The 17,271-nt window shown below is 41.7% G+C and overlaps 1 protein-coding gene across 5 annotated transcripts in view; it reads left to right on the top strand.

Annotated features, from left to right (window-relative positions):
* The window catches only part of itsn2a (intersectin 2a), a 67,680-nt gene that overhangs the window by 10,505 nt on the left and 39,904 nt on the right, over window positions 1-17,271 (top strand). For all 5 annotated transcript variants that reach the window (XM_072677542.1, XM_072677525.1, XM_072677533.1 and 2 more), the window contains exons 2-5: window positions 5,369-5,429; window positions 13,661-13,753; window positions 14,439-14,502; window positions 16,900-17,063. In XM_072677542.1, coding sequence (XP_072533643.1) covers window positions 5,423-5,429; window positions 13,661-13,753; window positions 14,439-14,502; window positions 16,900-17,063 — 328 coding nt within the window. In that variant the 5' untranslated portion in view covers window positions 5,369-5,422. The remainder of the gene's footprint in view (window positions 1-5,368; window positions 5,430-13,660; window positions 13,754-14,438; window positions 14,503-16,899; window positions 17,064-17,271) is intronic.

The raw sequence follows: 17,271 nt of genomic DNA, 5'->3' as shown, positions 1-17,271 counted from the left end.
TCTCTTCTTTTCTCTTCTCTCCTCTCATCTCCTCTTTTTTTTCTTTTCTTTTCTCTTCTCTTCTCTTTTCTTCTCTGCTCGTTTATCCTTCTGTCTTCCCTTCTCTCCTCTTCTTTTCTCTTCTCTTCTCTTTTCTCCTCTGCTCATTTATCCCTCTCTCTTCCCTTCTCTCCTCTCATCTCCTCTTTTCTTTCTTTTCTCTTATCTTCTCTTTTATTCTCTTCTTTTCTCTTCTCTCCTCTCATCTCCTCTTTTCTTTCTTTTCTCTTCTCTTCTCTTTTCTTCTCTGCTCATTTATCCCTCTCTCTTCCCTCCTCTCCTCTTCTTTTCTCTTCTTTTCTCTTTTCTTCTCTGCTCGTTTATCCCTCTCTCTTCCCTCCTCTCCTCTTCTTTTCTCTTCTCTTCTCTTTTCTTCTCTGCTCGTTTATCCCTCTCTCTTCCCTCCTCTCCTCTTCTTTTCTCTTCTCTTCTCTTTTCTTCTCTGCTCGTTTATCCCTCTCTCTTCCCTTCTCTCCTCTTCTTTTCTCTTCCCTTCTCTTTTCTCCTCTGCTCGTTTATCCCTCTCTCTTCTCATCTCTTTCTCTCTTTACCTCTTTCTTTTTTCTTCTCATCTCTGGTCTTCTCTGTTCTTTTCTCTTCTCTTCTCTTGGCCTCTGTCCTCACACACTCTTTTCCTCTCCCGGCTCTCCTCCTCATTAGAAGCTGGAGGATGGGCTGTGTTTCATTTCCGCTTCAGTGGTGCAGGGGGTAAATGGGGATTGCGAATGCAGACTGAGATAACGCAGTTATTCCAGATCCATAGCTCTCTGAAGCTTTACTAAATCTGCTTTGGAATGGAGTGTGAAACGACTCAGAAGTGCACATTTCTGGCAGTGTTACGCTCTCTGTTAACTGCTCATAGACTCATATGGTTTCACATGGTTTGTTTGTGTTCGGAGTTAATTTAGGTTTGTGGAATTGTTACACATAAAAAAATAATTAAACATTAAAATATACTGTTTTACTGGCTGTTGTTCATTTTGTGTATTGTATACGCTCCGAAACCAATAGAACAGGGTGCCCAGGAGTAGCTGCACATGAGCCTGAGGTCCCCATGCCCAATGTTAAGTGTAGGCTAGAGGGGTATATTTAAGCCTCCCAGTATTAGGTTGTGGAGCGGTGAAACTGTCTTCTCTGGTGTGACATCGCTCCATCTAACGCATTTTGGGGATGAGTGGAGTGGCAGAACTAATCATCCAACATCAGTACCTGACCTCACTGATGCTCTCATGGGGCTGAATGGCTGAAAATAGTTAAACGCTCATGTGCTCATGTAATTAGGTGGCTCACATTATATACAGTATGCCATAAAATTACAATTCCGCAGACAAAAAAGGACAGCTTATACCACCATGAATTTCTTGCTGGTGTAAGCTGGTTTATGACAATGTGGTGTTGGTTGACCGTATAACACAACATATGCTGGCTTATGCTAGTGCTGGAGCTTGCGGACCAAAAAAAATACCATTGCCTGAACTGACCGATTCAAATTCAGATTCTGGCCAATTCCAGTTGTGCACCCCCTAGTTAGAAGTTCATTTATCAACATTCAGCCGATACAAGTCTAGAGATTTGCTGTATTCCTGAAATGTAAGTCTGTGTCTGTGTGTGTGTATCTCCAGATAAGTCAGATCAATGGAAGGTGGAGCCTTTTTACTGCTGTTCTCAGCTCTTTACCCATTCATCCATCCATCCATCCATCCATGCACTCTTCTGTCTGTGTCTCTAACACTCTCTCTCTCTCTCTAGCTTTCTCCCTGGCGTATGGTGTGTGAATGAGTCTCAGGCTGTTAGCAGTCTGTAATGGAGTCTTTATTTGCTGTGAGCTGATGATTAAAGGATGATTAAAGGATGAACGCTTCTGTTCTGCTCACTCTCCCAAATTAATCCCTCTCTTCACCACCCTTAAGTCAAGCTTTAAAGGGCCCTTATCTTGGCAGGCCAATGTTTCCCCACTGTTTACTCACTTTTTCAAAACATACCCCAGTCCATGCTGTCCAGAGCTTACATGCAAACTAAAATACAAAAACCAGTATCATCCGTTTTAACTGGTTGTATATATGATGTCACATTATATTTACATACAGTTGTACCACCTATTCAGCCCTGCAACAGTTGACTTTTCTCAGTCTCCCTAATTGCCAGTTTCCTCTCTTTAGCTAGGACTCTTCCTATCACACAGTGCTTTCAAAACTGGGCTAGCATATCATTGGTGTCATATGAAAACCCTGCACATTCCTTTTCCATCTTCTGGCATAGTGTAATTTTGGCAGTTGTCCTTCATATTTTGTCAAGCTTTCAGAATGAATAGGCCAATAGAAATGCTCCAAAATGACTTAAAATGATGATAAAATCTTATATTGAGTTCCGTAGTCTTTTTTTTCCTTTTCCAAGTTACCATTTTGGAGATACAAGGTGAATGTGTGACAGCAGCAATATGCTTTCTCTTAGAAACATAAAAACAGTCAGTTTCTTCTCCAACTGCAAGTAAGTTCTGCCTTGGGTACACTGCAGAACTTTTAAAGTCATAGCAGATTAATAAACGAGTTCCCGGTTGTGTTTTGCTCATTTTTATGAAAAAACATCTATCGCACACTAAACGACTAGATATCATCCACTACATGACTTCAACTAGTTGCATGCCTCATGTTACCTAACAGATGCAGATTCGAGCCGCCATTTGCGCTGGCCTTACAGACTGCAGAGGGAGTTGGAGGTGAGTAGCACAACACATATTGGATGCTACCCTAGGTACGAGGCAGATGTTGGCTTTTATTTTTACATTTCTGGTCCTCCTTAAATGGTACTACAGTATCGGACATGTACTAGCAGAAGCAAGTAGCTGCTGTATCATTTAAGGTGGAATGTAAAATTCTAATTAGAAACTGCCTAATAGCCTAAAAACCTAAAAACAGTTTTCATTGGCTATAGACGGGACCTATGCTGGGTTAAACTGGGTTAAAATCAGGATAAAATTGCGTAGTGTAACCCTGGCTTCACAACATCATTGGCAGCCGAACACACTTGGAGGAAAACACAAACAGCTAATTCTGTTACATCAGCTAAGAGACACTCACACTGACAAGCATTGTGCTGGTGATGGGGGAGAGGGAGAGCCATTCTGTTCACCCAGAGAGAGCTAGGCCAGTTATGCCGTCTGAGACTCCTTGCCAGGGATGGCATGCAATTCACAGATCACAGGGCCAATGCCTTGTAAGACATTCACCAAAGGAGCTGTATGTGTAAATGCAAATGTCCATTTCATTTGTACTGGACATTACCCAAACTTTACCCTGTCAGCCCCCTAGAATAAAGTTGGGTTAATGTCCACATTTTTTCAACACTTTCTCACGCACTATTGAGTCTTCCCATTGATTTGTTGTCCTGTCGTCCTTCAAGAGCATGGAAGCAAGGATTTCACAATTCATTTTTACAATGAAGTCAATTTAACAACAACCGACACAACAGAGCATCTTTATTGACATCAGCCAGAACAGTTTGTTCCTAAGCATTCTGTTGGTGTTGCATTTGATGAAGCTTGAGTTCATAATCATTTGATTTGTACTATAAATATGTTTAAATTCATAACAATTCTACATAGAAATAAATACAGATTACTGCTGTTTGTCTCTCGAAAAAAGTTAAGAGTTGGTTTCCCCCGTCCCCTTGTAGTAGACATTGCGAAGTGCGCAAAGTGGAGTTGTCTGGACTGATCCCAGTGGCTCAGAGGGGTCGAACAGTGGGCACTTGTGTGTTCTTGGTGATCAAAGCTGCTTTGTGTACTTCCTCAGCCCTGCCTGCCTAAACAGGAAGCCGTGTACGTTGTCATTTCCTGGTACTGCCCTTAAGAAGCACTTTCAGCTGCATTCCCAATGGAGCTACCCGCAGCTCCGTAGCCAAATAACAGAGCCGATACTGATTTTTTGGAATGTAAAATGAACATGCCTGGGCAAGCAGGTTGGACAGATTTCAGGTGATAAGAGTACCTGAGAAATCTGCATTTAAAAAAAATCATCTTTTTTGAAATGAATGTATTCTGGATATTCATTTTATTAAACCTTTTTTTCTGCACTTGTACAGTGTCCTGCAGATTAAATTAAAAAGCGGTAAAGGTATACAGTATGGGCATTTACCACATTTATCTGCAACATAATTGCTATTTGCTAGGTTGTTGCTAAGTAGTTGCTATGGTATTCAAGGTCGTTGTTAAGTAGTTGCTAGAAGATTGCTATAGTGTTGCTGGGTGGTTGCTATGGCATACATTAGTAGTTGTTATAGTGTCTCAGGTGGTTGTCAGGGTGTTGCCAAATGATTGCTATGGTACCCATGTGGTTGTTTTTATGTTAGTAGTATATTTGGATATTTAATCTATTTCCATTTTCCAACTTCCAAAAAACGGCAGAACTGCTGTAGAGCTGAACCCAGTAAGGAAAATCCAAAGCACAGGTCATCACAAAGCATGGCTGTTTGGTTCTGTAATGTTGGGTGAAATTCAGTACTGAATGGATATGGATTTTTCCAGTTTTCCAACTTCCTTAGGGGGCAGAGTTACTGTAGAGCTGTGAACCCAGTGAGGTCTGAAAACTAAAAAGATGGTTCTGGGGATTTTATATGATGATGATGATGTTCAAGCCTTGCTCATGGAGTTGTAACTGGAGAAAGAGAAGTAAACCCCGCTCCAGAATCAGGCCTGAGATTAGAGCCGGTTCCATTCAGTAATTCTACACATCTCTAAAAGACACGCTTACTGCACTCACCCTCTCACTCACTCACTGGATAAAGGGACTGTGTGTGTGTGTGTGTATGTGCTAAAGAATGAAGAGATGAAGAGTGACAGATGTAGAGAGCGTGATGCTGAAAGTAGACAGTGATGGAGAGAGAGAGAGAGAGAGTGACTGATGGAGTAAGAGGGGTGGGTGTGTTGAGCAATGGAGCGATTCTGTCCACACTCGGTGTGCTGCATCCTTCACCCCCCGCCCCGGCCCCCCCGCTCTTTTTCTCCCTTCATCCTCTCTACGCTCCCATTCTCACATTTTCTTTTCTCTCTCTCTCTCTCTCTCTCTCTCTCTCTCTCTCTCTTTCTCTCTCTCTCGTCCCCTCTCTCTTGCCTGGCCCCCTTTCTCTATCGTCTCATTCCCTCTAACCCTGTCATCCCCATTTACCTCATTCCTTTCCCAGTTTCAGCTTCTCACTTTTATCCATTTTAAGTTCTGTCATGCACACACATACACACTCCACTCTCCCTCCCCCCATTTTTTCTGTGTCCTCTAACTCTCCTCTCAAAGCTCACATTGCTAACATCCCTCTCTGTCTCTCTCTCTCTCTGCAGATGAGTGTAAGCTAGCCAGACTGAACAGAAGACCCTTGAATCCCACCTGCAGTCATGAATGGTAAGAACGCTGGTCTTTGTGACTTCGAGACACAGAGGACCCTCTCTCTCCCCCAAACCTTCTTATCAAGCCAATTGCAGCATCTCTCTCTCTCTCTCTCCCTCTATCCCTTTCTCCTCCAGCTCTCTTTCTTTCCCCTTCACTGTTTTTCTCCGTCTCCTTTTCTCCACCACCTCACTCCCTTTTTCTCCTCAATGTATCTTTCTTTCTCTCTTTTGCTCACTCTCTCCCTCTCCACCATCTCTCTTTTTCTCTCTTTCTTTCTTCACCTTCTCTCCCCCTGCCTCTCTTTCTGGGTTAAGGGATTGTATTGAGTTGTATTGTTGTTTAAGCTCTACAGTAGGACTCCTGTTCATCATAGCTGTGCTGTGTTTCAGACAGAACGGTGTCAGATCAGCCCAGAGCACACTGAGAAACAAATACCAGCACAGTAGAGCAGCATTGGTAAACATACAACGGGAGAATAAGCATCCATGTTCTAGACAGCGACTTTTTAGTTTTGAGGTCAGACACTTAATAAAGGAATTGCACTTTCCTGACCAATAGGCATGATCAGGGAGAGAGTCAAACTCAGAGACAGAACCAATCAGAATCTCTGTTTTAGCTGAGGACGGGATAACAAAGATTGAAAATCAGTTTTGTTTTTTTTTGGGGGGGGGGGGGTGACAAACAGTCAGACTCAGAGACAGGACCAATCAGTATCTGTATATTGGGGGTGGGATAACAGAGGACAGAGAGGCAGATTTGGAGGCAGAACCAATCAGTATCTGTATATTGAGGGTGGGATAACAGAGGACAGAGAGGCAGATTTAGAGGCAGAACCAATCAGTATCTGTATATTGAGGGTGGGATAACAGAGGACAGAGAGGCAGATTTAGAGGCAGAACCAATCAGTATCTGTATTTCGAGGGGTGGAGTGACAGAGAGTCACACACAGAGGCAGAACCAATAAGAATCTACATTTCAGACGAGGGAAAACCCTTCCCAAATAGTGGAACCGGCGCAAGTTCTCAAAAAATCTGGTGTAAATCTTAGTCACACTTTTTACTGAATTACAATTTAAAATTGAATGTTCTTCAGAGAGGTCGCAGTTAGAGCTTTGAATGAACCCTACAGGATCAAAACAAACACAAGACAATGAGAATGTACTTGAATAGGTGAATTAGGACATGTAATAATATTATTGCTCTGACACTTGGTTTCTAGAACAACATGTTTTGTTCTACAACAGTGTGGTTAGATTTAAAGAACATTGTAGAATTATGTGACAGGATGGGGAGAACATTGTAGAACAGTGAGAACATTGTAGACTGGTGTGAATGAATTGGGAAAACATATTAGATTGGTGTCAGTGGGGAGAACATTGTAGTCAGGTGTGAATGGATGGGAGAACATTGAAAAACAATGTGAATGGATGGGGAGATCATTGTAGTTAGGTGTGAATGGATGGGAAGAACAGTGAAGAACAGTGTGAATGGATGGGGAGAACATTGTAGTTAGGTTTGAATGGATGGGAAGAACAGTGAAGAACAGTGTGAATGGATGGGGAGAACATTGTAGTTAGGTTTGAATGGATGGGAAGAACAGTGAAGAACAGTGTAAATGGATGGGGAGAACATTGTAGTTAGGTTTGAATGGATGGGAAGAACAGTGAAGAACAGTGTAAATGGAAGGGGAGAACATTGTTAAACAGTTTGAACGGATGGGAAGAGCAATCTAGAACAGTGTGAATGGGAAAACACTCTTGAACGATTTCATTGGATGAGGAGAACAGTGTAGAGTGGTGTGAATGGAGAACCTTTTCACTACATGTGTGAATTAGGGAGAAAACTAGAACATCATGAATTGAGTGAGAATGGAAAGAGCATTCTGAAATAGTGTGGATGGATGGATGGGGAGAGCACTGTAGAACAAAGTGAACCTGAAGAACCCTGAAGCCAAACTGGTAGCTGGTGTGCTGAATGTTTAACATGTTTTTCATTTAAAAAACAAGTTTTTTTTTTTACCCAGAAAAGAGACTCATTAACCAGCTTTAACCATATCAGTGAAAGAGTCTCACTCTTTACTGCACTGTTTTCATGCTAGTTACATAATTAAGCTTTCAGAGATAATTAGAGGCCCATATCATGTCATAGCATATCTGAATTTCCAACACATTTTTTTTACACTTAAATAATGTGTGACTTAAAAAATCACTTCCCAGTTGAATGTGTTGACTGTGCCGTAAAATAACTCTACTATGTCATTTTGGTGGAGATACAAGAGACCTGCGTAATGCTAGTCATATTAATGTTAAATCGTGTAAAATGACCTCAGGTAATAAATGCTTTTTTCACGTTTAGTGCTGGTTCTGTATCTGAGAGCTTGTCCAGGAATGCATGAATAACACATGTTCTTAGAGAGGGCTCTGCATGTATTTTCTGCAATGGAGAAAAATGTGAATTACGCTCCCCAACTGTAGGGAGAGCCCAGGAGCAAAACATACAAACACCCAATTAAGGACGCAATTACAAACACAGCCTGTTTATGTTTATATATAGTGCCATAAGTGGAAAGGTAAAAAATCGAATACCTGTTAAACAGCACACAAGAAGGGACATCTCCAAGCCGTATATGCCACCGGAGAGCTGTGAGGGTAAGTGGGTTTGGTAATGAGCTGATAAGCTGAATCAGCATTGTTAGATGAACAACACTCAACTCTCTAATGGCGTGGCCCGACATCTGACAGTTACCTTAAACCATGTTTGTATTATAATGCTGCGGATGCAGCAAAAAATGCTGATTCTGTCCTTTCCATTGTTTGCTAATTGCAGATGCCATCAGTGCAGCTTTACTTGTAGACCATAGTCTAATGACAATCTGTCCTAGACTGGAGGACCTCATGCTTTTTTCCAATTACACACACCTGATGCAACTCATCAGCTAATTACCCACCCTTTCATGAGCCAGTTTAGGTGTGTTACAGAAGGTAGAACACGAAGTTGTGCAGAGCATGGCTTTCCCTATCTCTGGGGCAAGGTACCACTGGGATGGGGAGTGTGTGCTGTCTTTCTGCAATGCTGAAGAGTGCCTACTGTTTATAGAGCGTAGCTGGCAAAACAGTACTTTAAGGAATGTTATTTGAACGTTAGTGACTCTGGGGGAGAAGAATGTCAGTAGCCAGATCCAAAATAATGTCAAGACTTCAGGAAAAGAAAACACTCCCATGTCTGAGCTTTTGTATGAGTGCTAGCATGCACATATTGGTGGAATAGCAATGCTAGGCTGGGATAACAGCAGAAAACAAAAGATAAGGAACTGGATTCTCAGGTTTATGTGAAATATAAGCCCAATACAAGCCAGTGGACATCGCTTTAAACAAATTCTGCACACAGTAAGGCTGTTTTGAAGCAAGGGTGAAGTGACGTTTTTCAGAATCTGTAAGAGCTAGGCCTAGGCTAATGTTAGGCAAGCCGACTAAGGTCAACCCCCCAAACTAAAGAAGAACAGGGGGGCATGCACCTGAAATCCTAGTGTCAAGTTTTGGAAAATCCATGGGAGTGAAACAGTGTGGATGGGAAGAACACTGGGAATGGATTGGGGGAACACTGTACAATATTGAGAAGGAGGAACATTCAGAACATTCTGGACGGTGTGAACATTGTAGAACTGTGTAGTACAGTATGATATTGGATCAATCTTTGTGCCTAGATTGGGAAAAAAAAAACATGGGAGTCTGAACATGGTAGCGATAGTGTAACAGTAAGATTTTTTAAGATGCTGTTGTTACAGCAACCTCTGCAGTTTTCCCTACATGGTATATGCTATATAGTGGTATATGCTATGTGTATATGTGCTAGATTGTTTTTTTAGAAGTCCAGTGTGTGACGGCCTTAAGACTACTACTTGGCTGACATTAGACCAGCATTATAGCAGTGCTATAAGCCAGCAACAGACCACTACTGTGCCCTGATTAGACCAGCATTATAGAAGTGCTAGGCCACTACTAGGCCTACATTAAGCAAGCCTTAGACCACTAATATGTCCTGATTAGACCAGCATTATAGCAGTGCTAGTCCACTACTAGGCCTACATTAAGCGAGCATAAGACCACTGCTATGCCCTGATTAGACCAGCATTATAGCAGTGCTGGGCCACTACTATTCCTACATTAAGCGAGCATTAGACCACTACTATGCCCTGTTTGGGCCAGCATTATAGAAATGCTAGTCCACTACTAGGCCTACATTAAGCGAGCATCAGACCACTGCTATGACCTCATTAGACCAGCATTATAGAAGTGCTAGTCCACTACTAGGCCTACATTAAGCGAGCATCAGACCACTGCTATGTCCTGATTAGACCAGCATTATAGCAGTGCTGGGCCACTACTAGGCCTACATTAAGCCAGCATCAGAGCACTGCTGTGCCCAGATTAAGCCGTCATTAAATCGGTGCGAGGCCACTACTAGGCCTACATTAGGCCAGCACTATTGCTGTGTTATTAGGCCAGATGGCAGTAGGCCGGTATTTCTCTGCTCGTCTACAGCAGAGACTGTGTTGTATCCCAGCAGATCTCTTAGGCTCAGAGGCAGCCTGGTTCCCACAGCAATACACTTTGTTGCCATGGCGTCATTGTTGAGGGACCTGATTCCGGAGCCCAGTCTCACTCAACAGTGAAAAGGGATTTTCTCCCGCCCTAAACTTCAACTGTACACATTCCCTCTTTCTGTCTTTCTGTTAAAGTGTAATATCCTTAAAATATAGTTTATTAGAATAAAACTCCTCTAGGGGCGGGCTAAGTGTCGAGAGTTATTGTCCTCGGCTAAAGGACAGGAGGGTGCTGTTTCATTTTTGCCAAGAAAAGCCTCACATGAATCCACATTCTAGCACTTAATTAATCATGACGACCTCTTTCTGAATCACAGTCCTGCTGACGAGGGGGAAAACTGTGAACCGAGGGAGAATGCAACAGGTGGCAGGAGACTGTGTGTGTGTGTGTTTGTATTTTTCTAGCTCTCTTTATCTCAGAGTTTTGCACGAACGTGTAGCACCAACACACCACACTGTTCTAGTTCTCTGTGAGATAGCAGATTGCCCTGAGTGCAGAACGCCGCTGGCTGCAGGACGTACAGTGTGTTTTCTGACATTAATCACCAGCTGAGCCGCAACAGCACCCGTGTTCTGTTGCCTTCTATAGCACTCTGTTCTATCTCCGGCTTCATCTCCCGCACACACAACTACGAAACTTTTTTGTGTAACCTTACCTATTTTTAGCTTCTCAGTTGCATTGAGCGTTCAATTTAAAAGCGTTGCGTATTTTAAGCTCTTATCCAGAGAGTTGGAAAAATATATATATGCCAATTAATCAGTGATTCCATCGGCTGCGGTTTTGTGCCACTTCCTGCTGAAGATGCTGTTCCCTGAGTCTCTCAGGGAGTCGCAAATTCATATTGCGTCTACACTTAGCTAGCTACCTCATTACATACAGAAAAATGAACGGATACAGCAGCTACACTTAACTAGCAAGCTAATTATATCCTTCAAACAAATGTAATACAGCCACTACAATTAGATAGCAGCTAAATACCATCCACAAAACAAATGAATACAGCAGATGCACTTAGCTAGCTTGCCACCCACAACACAACAAGTGTTTACCAGGACCTCTCTGTAATTATAAAACCATTTTAATGTATTTCTATTAAGATCATATTCATTTACATCTAACCTAACAGTATTTTCAATGTGCTGACTTCAATCAAAAATGCTTTTAATTAGGAAATGAAATGTGGGAAAATTTGGGGGATTTTAAATGGGGATTTTATTTTGAAGATCATTACCTCCACCCAGCTGGGGCTTCAGTTTAACCCAGCACAGGGTTACTGCCCAACCGAGGGGCTTTCCACTGTGTCAGAAACGGAAGGCAGCCACCTCAGTGCCTTGTTGCCTATGCTGTCTCATAAGTAAGTACCTTAGAAGTTAGCATTGTGATGAAGGCAGCTGCCTGCAACTGAATCACGCTTGAGAAGCACTTTGAAGGCAGCAATACTTCATGACATTGCCAGGATACCAACAAGTGAAAATCTAAAACTAGGCTGAAACACTGAGAATTAAATATTAAGAGAAAATAAACGTAAACATCTTTTGTAAAGATTGCCATCCCAGAGGATTATGGGATACGAAAGGCAGCGAAGGATACATCTATGCTGCCTTCACGAATTGAACACATCTTTTATCGGCAGCTAGATACCTCTCTTATTATTTTTGTTATTATTATTATTATTATTATTAATATTAATATTAATATACCTGATGTTCCTTCTGGTATTAACAAAGTTATATATCTATCTATTAAGGGCTGAACTTGCCTTCCCACTTTGCTGAAATACCGCAATGCTGAACATCCTCCAGTTACTTTTCTTTGGTGTTCCTTCTTTGATCCCAAGGTATTTCATCTCAGGTGTTTTGGGATGTTTAGGAATGTTCTGAAAACCCACTTTCAAAATTTCTTTGCATATTTATTTTGAAGTTAACTGTCCAAGGTTATTATTGGCCAGCCTCTTTGTGTTCTGCATGTTTTTTTCACACCTTGTGCACACTGCCTCTGAAGGTTGCTGTGGTTTAAAATTTAAACCCCAGAGATTAGGACTATCTCTAGTGTGTGTGTGTGTGTGTGTGTGTAAGAGAGAGAGTCTGTGAATTTGTTGTTGCTCATGTTAGTCCTCCAGGGACTGCAGGGCTTTAAGAGTTGCTGTTTGGGTTAGTGTGTGTATGTGTGTGTATGTGTGTATGTGTGTGTATGTGTATGTGTATGTGTGTGTGTGTGTGTGTGTGTGTGTGAAAGAGAGTGATGTTTGGATTAGAAGTTGCCACCAGGAAGTGCCACTGGTCTCACAGTGGTATTTCCTGTTTCGCTGTGAGTACATGAACACATTCGCCATTTGAGGTTATCACACAGGACCCATACAATTAGACCCCACACACTAGAATGGGATGGGGGCATGCTGGAAATATTGAGGGGAATTCTGACAGTGTTTTTGGTGTAAACAGCTCCACACAAGAGAAACTTACTGAGTCAGAATTGTTCACAGTGGTTGTCAATAGACCCTGATGTCTTTCATACAACTTTCACAGCGTTATTACACCAAGTAGTTTTGAGTTCACACAGTTTTACCACAATTTTGAGAAGAGTTTACCATCATCAGCATTCCATATGAAGCTCGGGAGACAAGTGGAGGTTCACTGGTGGGTTGGGATAGTACATAACAGTCAATTTCTCTCCCATTTCACACCACTCTGAACAACTGCTTACATTTAAATCACTGAACTACACAGAAATGTTAACAATTCAATACAATTCTCCTTATATCAGGCACATATCAGGATCACATTTTTCACCCGAATATAAATGGATAGATTTTAATTACAAGTGTGTTCATTTTGAAATTATGTCATTTCAAATATCATATTAATGATATTGATTTCACATTCCAATTACACATCTGTTCAATTGTTCCCATCATTATGTTGCTTGTTCTGTTCCTTTTCTTCTTCTTTGTTGTCCACTTTTAGAGCAGGTATTAGGATTGGCCATTAGAGATTGAGTGCAAGGTTTAAATGTGAGTGTGTGTGTGTGTGTGTGTGTGTGTGTGTATGTGTGTTTGTTTGTGTGTGTGAGAGACGGGGGTGGGGGGGTGGATAATGGGAGAGAGTGCACTTGAATGAGAGAGCATGTGAAAGTATTGGATTTATCCATTAAATGTGAGTCTGCAGGTAGATGGATGTCTAATGGCTAGCTCGCTTTTTCCTTGCCCTGCTGAGCATAATGTGTGTGTGTGTGTGTGTGTGTGTGTGTGTGTGTGTGTGTGTTATGAAGCCTGTCCTGATCCCAGTGTCTCTCTGTTCAGTATCTACTATGAATTATTCTGTATCTACTTTAATTTATTCGGTATCTACAATTAATTATTCAGTGTCTGCTATAAATGATTCAGGATCTACTATGAATTATTCTGTATCTCATATGAATTATTCAATATCGCCTATGAATTATTCAGTAACTACTATTAATTATTCAGAGTCTACTATGGATTATTCCGGATCTATAATCCATCTACATTCTATAAATGATTCAGTAACTGCTATAAATTTAGTAAACAGCTACTAAATATATGCTGTATTGTAAGTATTGTAAATATTCTGTGTTTTTATGATTCTCTCTCTCTCTCTCTCTCTCTCTCTCTCTCTCTCAGGGGGGTTTAATATTTGGGCTATAACTCCAGAGGAGAGAGGAAAACATGATAAACAGTTTGACTCTCTTACTCCCACACTTGGATATGTGTCAGGTGAGTGTACACACGCGCACACACACTCTCAAGTAGAGCAATAGCTAGGAAGTGAATCCGGGTCAAAAGCAAACACTGAGCCGCTGTACAGAAACATTGATGTCATTGCCTCACACACACACACATAAAAAGTACATGAAATGCCCAAGTGTATATAAACACCTGCTCCTCCAGCATTTCACCTGAATTCAACAGGGCATTCATCCTGCTTTGTTGCCGTAACAACCTCTTCTGGAAAGGATTTACACAAAATGTGGGGACATTGCTATAAGGAGGATATGACTGCATTCAAGAGCCACAAGAGCATCAGTGAGGTCAGGTACTGAGGAGGTTCAGTGATTAGTTCTGCAACTCCAGCTCATTCCAGACTTATTGGATGGAGCCCCATCACTCGAGAGAAAACAGATCCTCTGTTCCCCATCCCAACGTTGGGTGGCTTTATGCCTCTAGCATTAGGCATGGTGAGCCTGGTGAACAGAGGCTCATGTACAGCATTTCTATGGAGATTAGTCAAGCTGTGTGAGCATTTGAACACCTGTGTCAGCAGTGGGTGTACTGCTGAATTAAGTAGCTGAATTTACTGCTTAGAAGGGGTGCCCGGATACTTTTGGACATATTGTGTATATTTGCATCCTGTGTTTGTACGTGTATTGTTAATTGTGTTTGTGTATGTGTGCATGTATAGGAGATCAAGCACGCAAGTTTTTCCTGCAGTCTGGCCTTCCTGCATCAGTCCTTGCTGAGATCTGGTAAGAGCACACACACATACACATGCATGCATGCACACGGACACACCCCAACAGTACACACATCTAATCAGGTTCATCTGATTGTTTATGTAGAGACTGTCTTGTGTGTCAGCTCTCTCTCTCTTTTTTCTCTCTCTTCTTTTTCTCTCTGGTTTATTTTGTAATCACGCTGCTGTTGTTTTTGTTGTCCATATTTAGCCCTCCTGTGGCTGTGTTTTCAAGACTGTTTATACAACAGAAACATTGAATGTATAATTAATGTCTAAGTGACAAATTCGAGACAAACCCACTTGTTCATTACACCAGTAGTGGGTGATATACCCACTTGGAGTACTTCTAAACCCCTTAACGCAGAAAGACTTATTAGACAAGGTGTATTAGTCAGTAACTACAGGGACTTCTGTACAGACTGGTGGGGCTATTCTAAAGTAATAAAATAGTAATAAAAGTTTGTAATAACACTTTCGGACTGCCGGCGGTCCATAGGCTTCTTAAGGGGTTAAAGGATGAGTAATGTCACTTTCTGGTATCACGGGTGATAAAACAGGGGATAGAGGCTTCAAACAATGATGGCAGATGGTTGGGTACAGAAGAAGAAAGCCCCTTTTGAGAGTCAGAGGCGTCAAATTAATTAAATTTGTTGCAATAGTTCAATAGTTTCAATGGGTGGGGTTCTGAAGTCAACACAGACTCCTTGGCACAACAGTCAGCAACCATTGGCTCCTCTACACAGCTTAAATGGATGCCCACAAAGAATGGTCTTTTCTCCCAAACAGAGCTTTGGGAGATGTTAACGGAGCTTAACATATTAAAGAATAACCGCATCTTTATCTGGCCATGTTTTACTTGCTTTTACTCACATGTTTCTGTATGCCACACCCAAACATAGTACTATATACTGTACTATATATAAACATCTTGTGCACCTGCTCAGAAAATATGTCAAGTGGTTACAAATAGCATATGCATATAACTTTTTTAGACATAAATTTTGGTGATGTGACATAACTTAGAATATTTTTAAAATCTGTTTAACAAAGTTTTTTTAATACTTTATAATAACAGTGTAACGATTGTTTTCACCCAGTGTCTTCATTTAACCACTTCCAAACTCCGTCAGCAAGGCCTGTAGTTTCATCTAGTCCCTGGTTCATCTAACCAGTGCTTCGTTAGGTTAAATCCAAGGAGCTGCAGATGGTGGACTTAAACAAATCTAGTAAATCTTTGAGTTAGCTGGGGGTATTGTGGAAAACACACACTAATTGAAACCGTAGATGAACACACACAGATTAGGGAAAGTACATGTTTTAAAAAAATATAAATAATCGCAATGGACAAGATTAAATTGATTAGAGGTTCTGAATTTCGGTTTTGATGAATTTTTAATTTGCCCTGTTACTTGCGTGTTTACGTGTGTACATTTGTGCAGTAATATATTATAATATACATGCAAATACATAATACTGAGCAAAAAACATAGAAAATGTTAGCAATACAAACCTCTACAGCCCTGCACTACAAATCATCTAGTCATATCAGAACATTATGACCAGCCCTGACTTGGAATTAAGTCGACCCAGGACGCCACAGATGCCATGTGACAGGGTTTGCTGTACATATATATATATAAGCGAGCACACTGGTCAGTTGTAGCGAGTGCAAACCGATCGTCACGGGCAAAGTATGCATCTCAGAAACCACTGACTTCGTTGTATGTTCTAAAGGTGGCGTAATAAAGGTATACAGAGATTGGCCCACACATTGAGGGCCTCCCAACAGCAAAACAGTAGTGACCCATGGGCCATTGACGCCAGAGGGAAACGACGACTCCGGCAAGTGGTACAGGGATATAGAGCAGTTAACCTCTATAATGAACACCTCCCATCACCTAATGCAGTCCATGACATGACATTTCACTAGTGTCGTCTGAGCCAAGGGTTGTTATTCCCACTATTAGACAGGTGGTCATAATATTCTGATATGACTGTATAGATTTTACTGATGATTATGTTATGATATGAGTGTGTGTGTGTGTGTGCGTGTGTGTTTTTAGATGTTTTTGTGGCTTTGGCTACTTGGATAGATTGTGTGTGTATGTGTGCTGGGTGGAGACTTCTTAATGTTTCTTAACCTCCTCCTCATCCGTGGTTTATGGGCTGGAGTAAACATTCCTCTGTGTTCACAAATAGGATGCAAAATTACTCCCACAGCGAACAGAATCACAGCCTTGTGCTTCAAATTACACCACAAACCAGCTTTTTTTTGTGAAGTTTATTATTATTGCTGTTTGTTTTTGACTGGCCATAAAGCACTCCTTTTTCATAACCCTCCTCTCTTCATCTTTTCACCCTCTCCTTTTTCTTTCCGCCTGTCTCCAATCTCCCTCTTCTCTCTCAGGGCGTTGGCCGACATGGGCCGGGACGGAAAGATGGACAGATTGGAGTTCTCCATTGCCATGAAGCTGATTAAACTGCAGCTGCAGGGTCAGCCGCTGCCCTCCTCTCTTCCTGTCATCATGAAGCAGACGCCTGCCCCAGTGATGACATCAGCCTCACGCTTCGGTAGGGCCCAGTCTTGGCTGATTGCTGCGCTGAGCAATTCAGCTGATACCATAAGAACTCATGCAGGAGCCCAGTTCAGCAAAGGGAGCCCCTCACTTCATCTGGCCAAAACACTCCCAGACTTACCTTCTGCACTAGACCTTTGGAGAATACCCTATATCAGTACCTATATGTGTTATTAATGTGTTTAGCAGACCCTCAGACCCTT

The sequence above is a fragment of the Salminus brasiliensis genome, chromosome 1 (assembly GCF_030463535.1).
Source record: "Salminus brasiliensis chromosome 1, fSalBra1.hap2, whole genome shotgun sequence".
NCBI classification, from domain to species: Eukaryota; Metazoa; Chordata; class Actinopteri; order Characiformes; family Bryconidae; genus Salminus; species Salminus brasiliensis.
The sequence above is the reverse complement of the archived record's forward strand: the minus strand, read 5'-3'. Positions and strand labels throughout refer to the sequence as shown.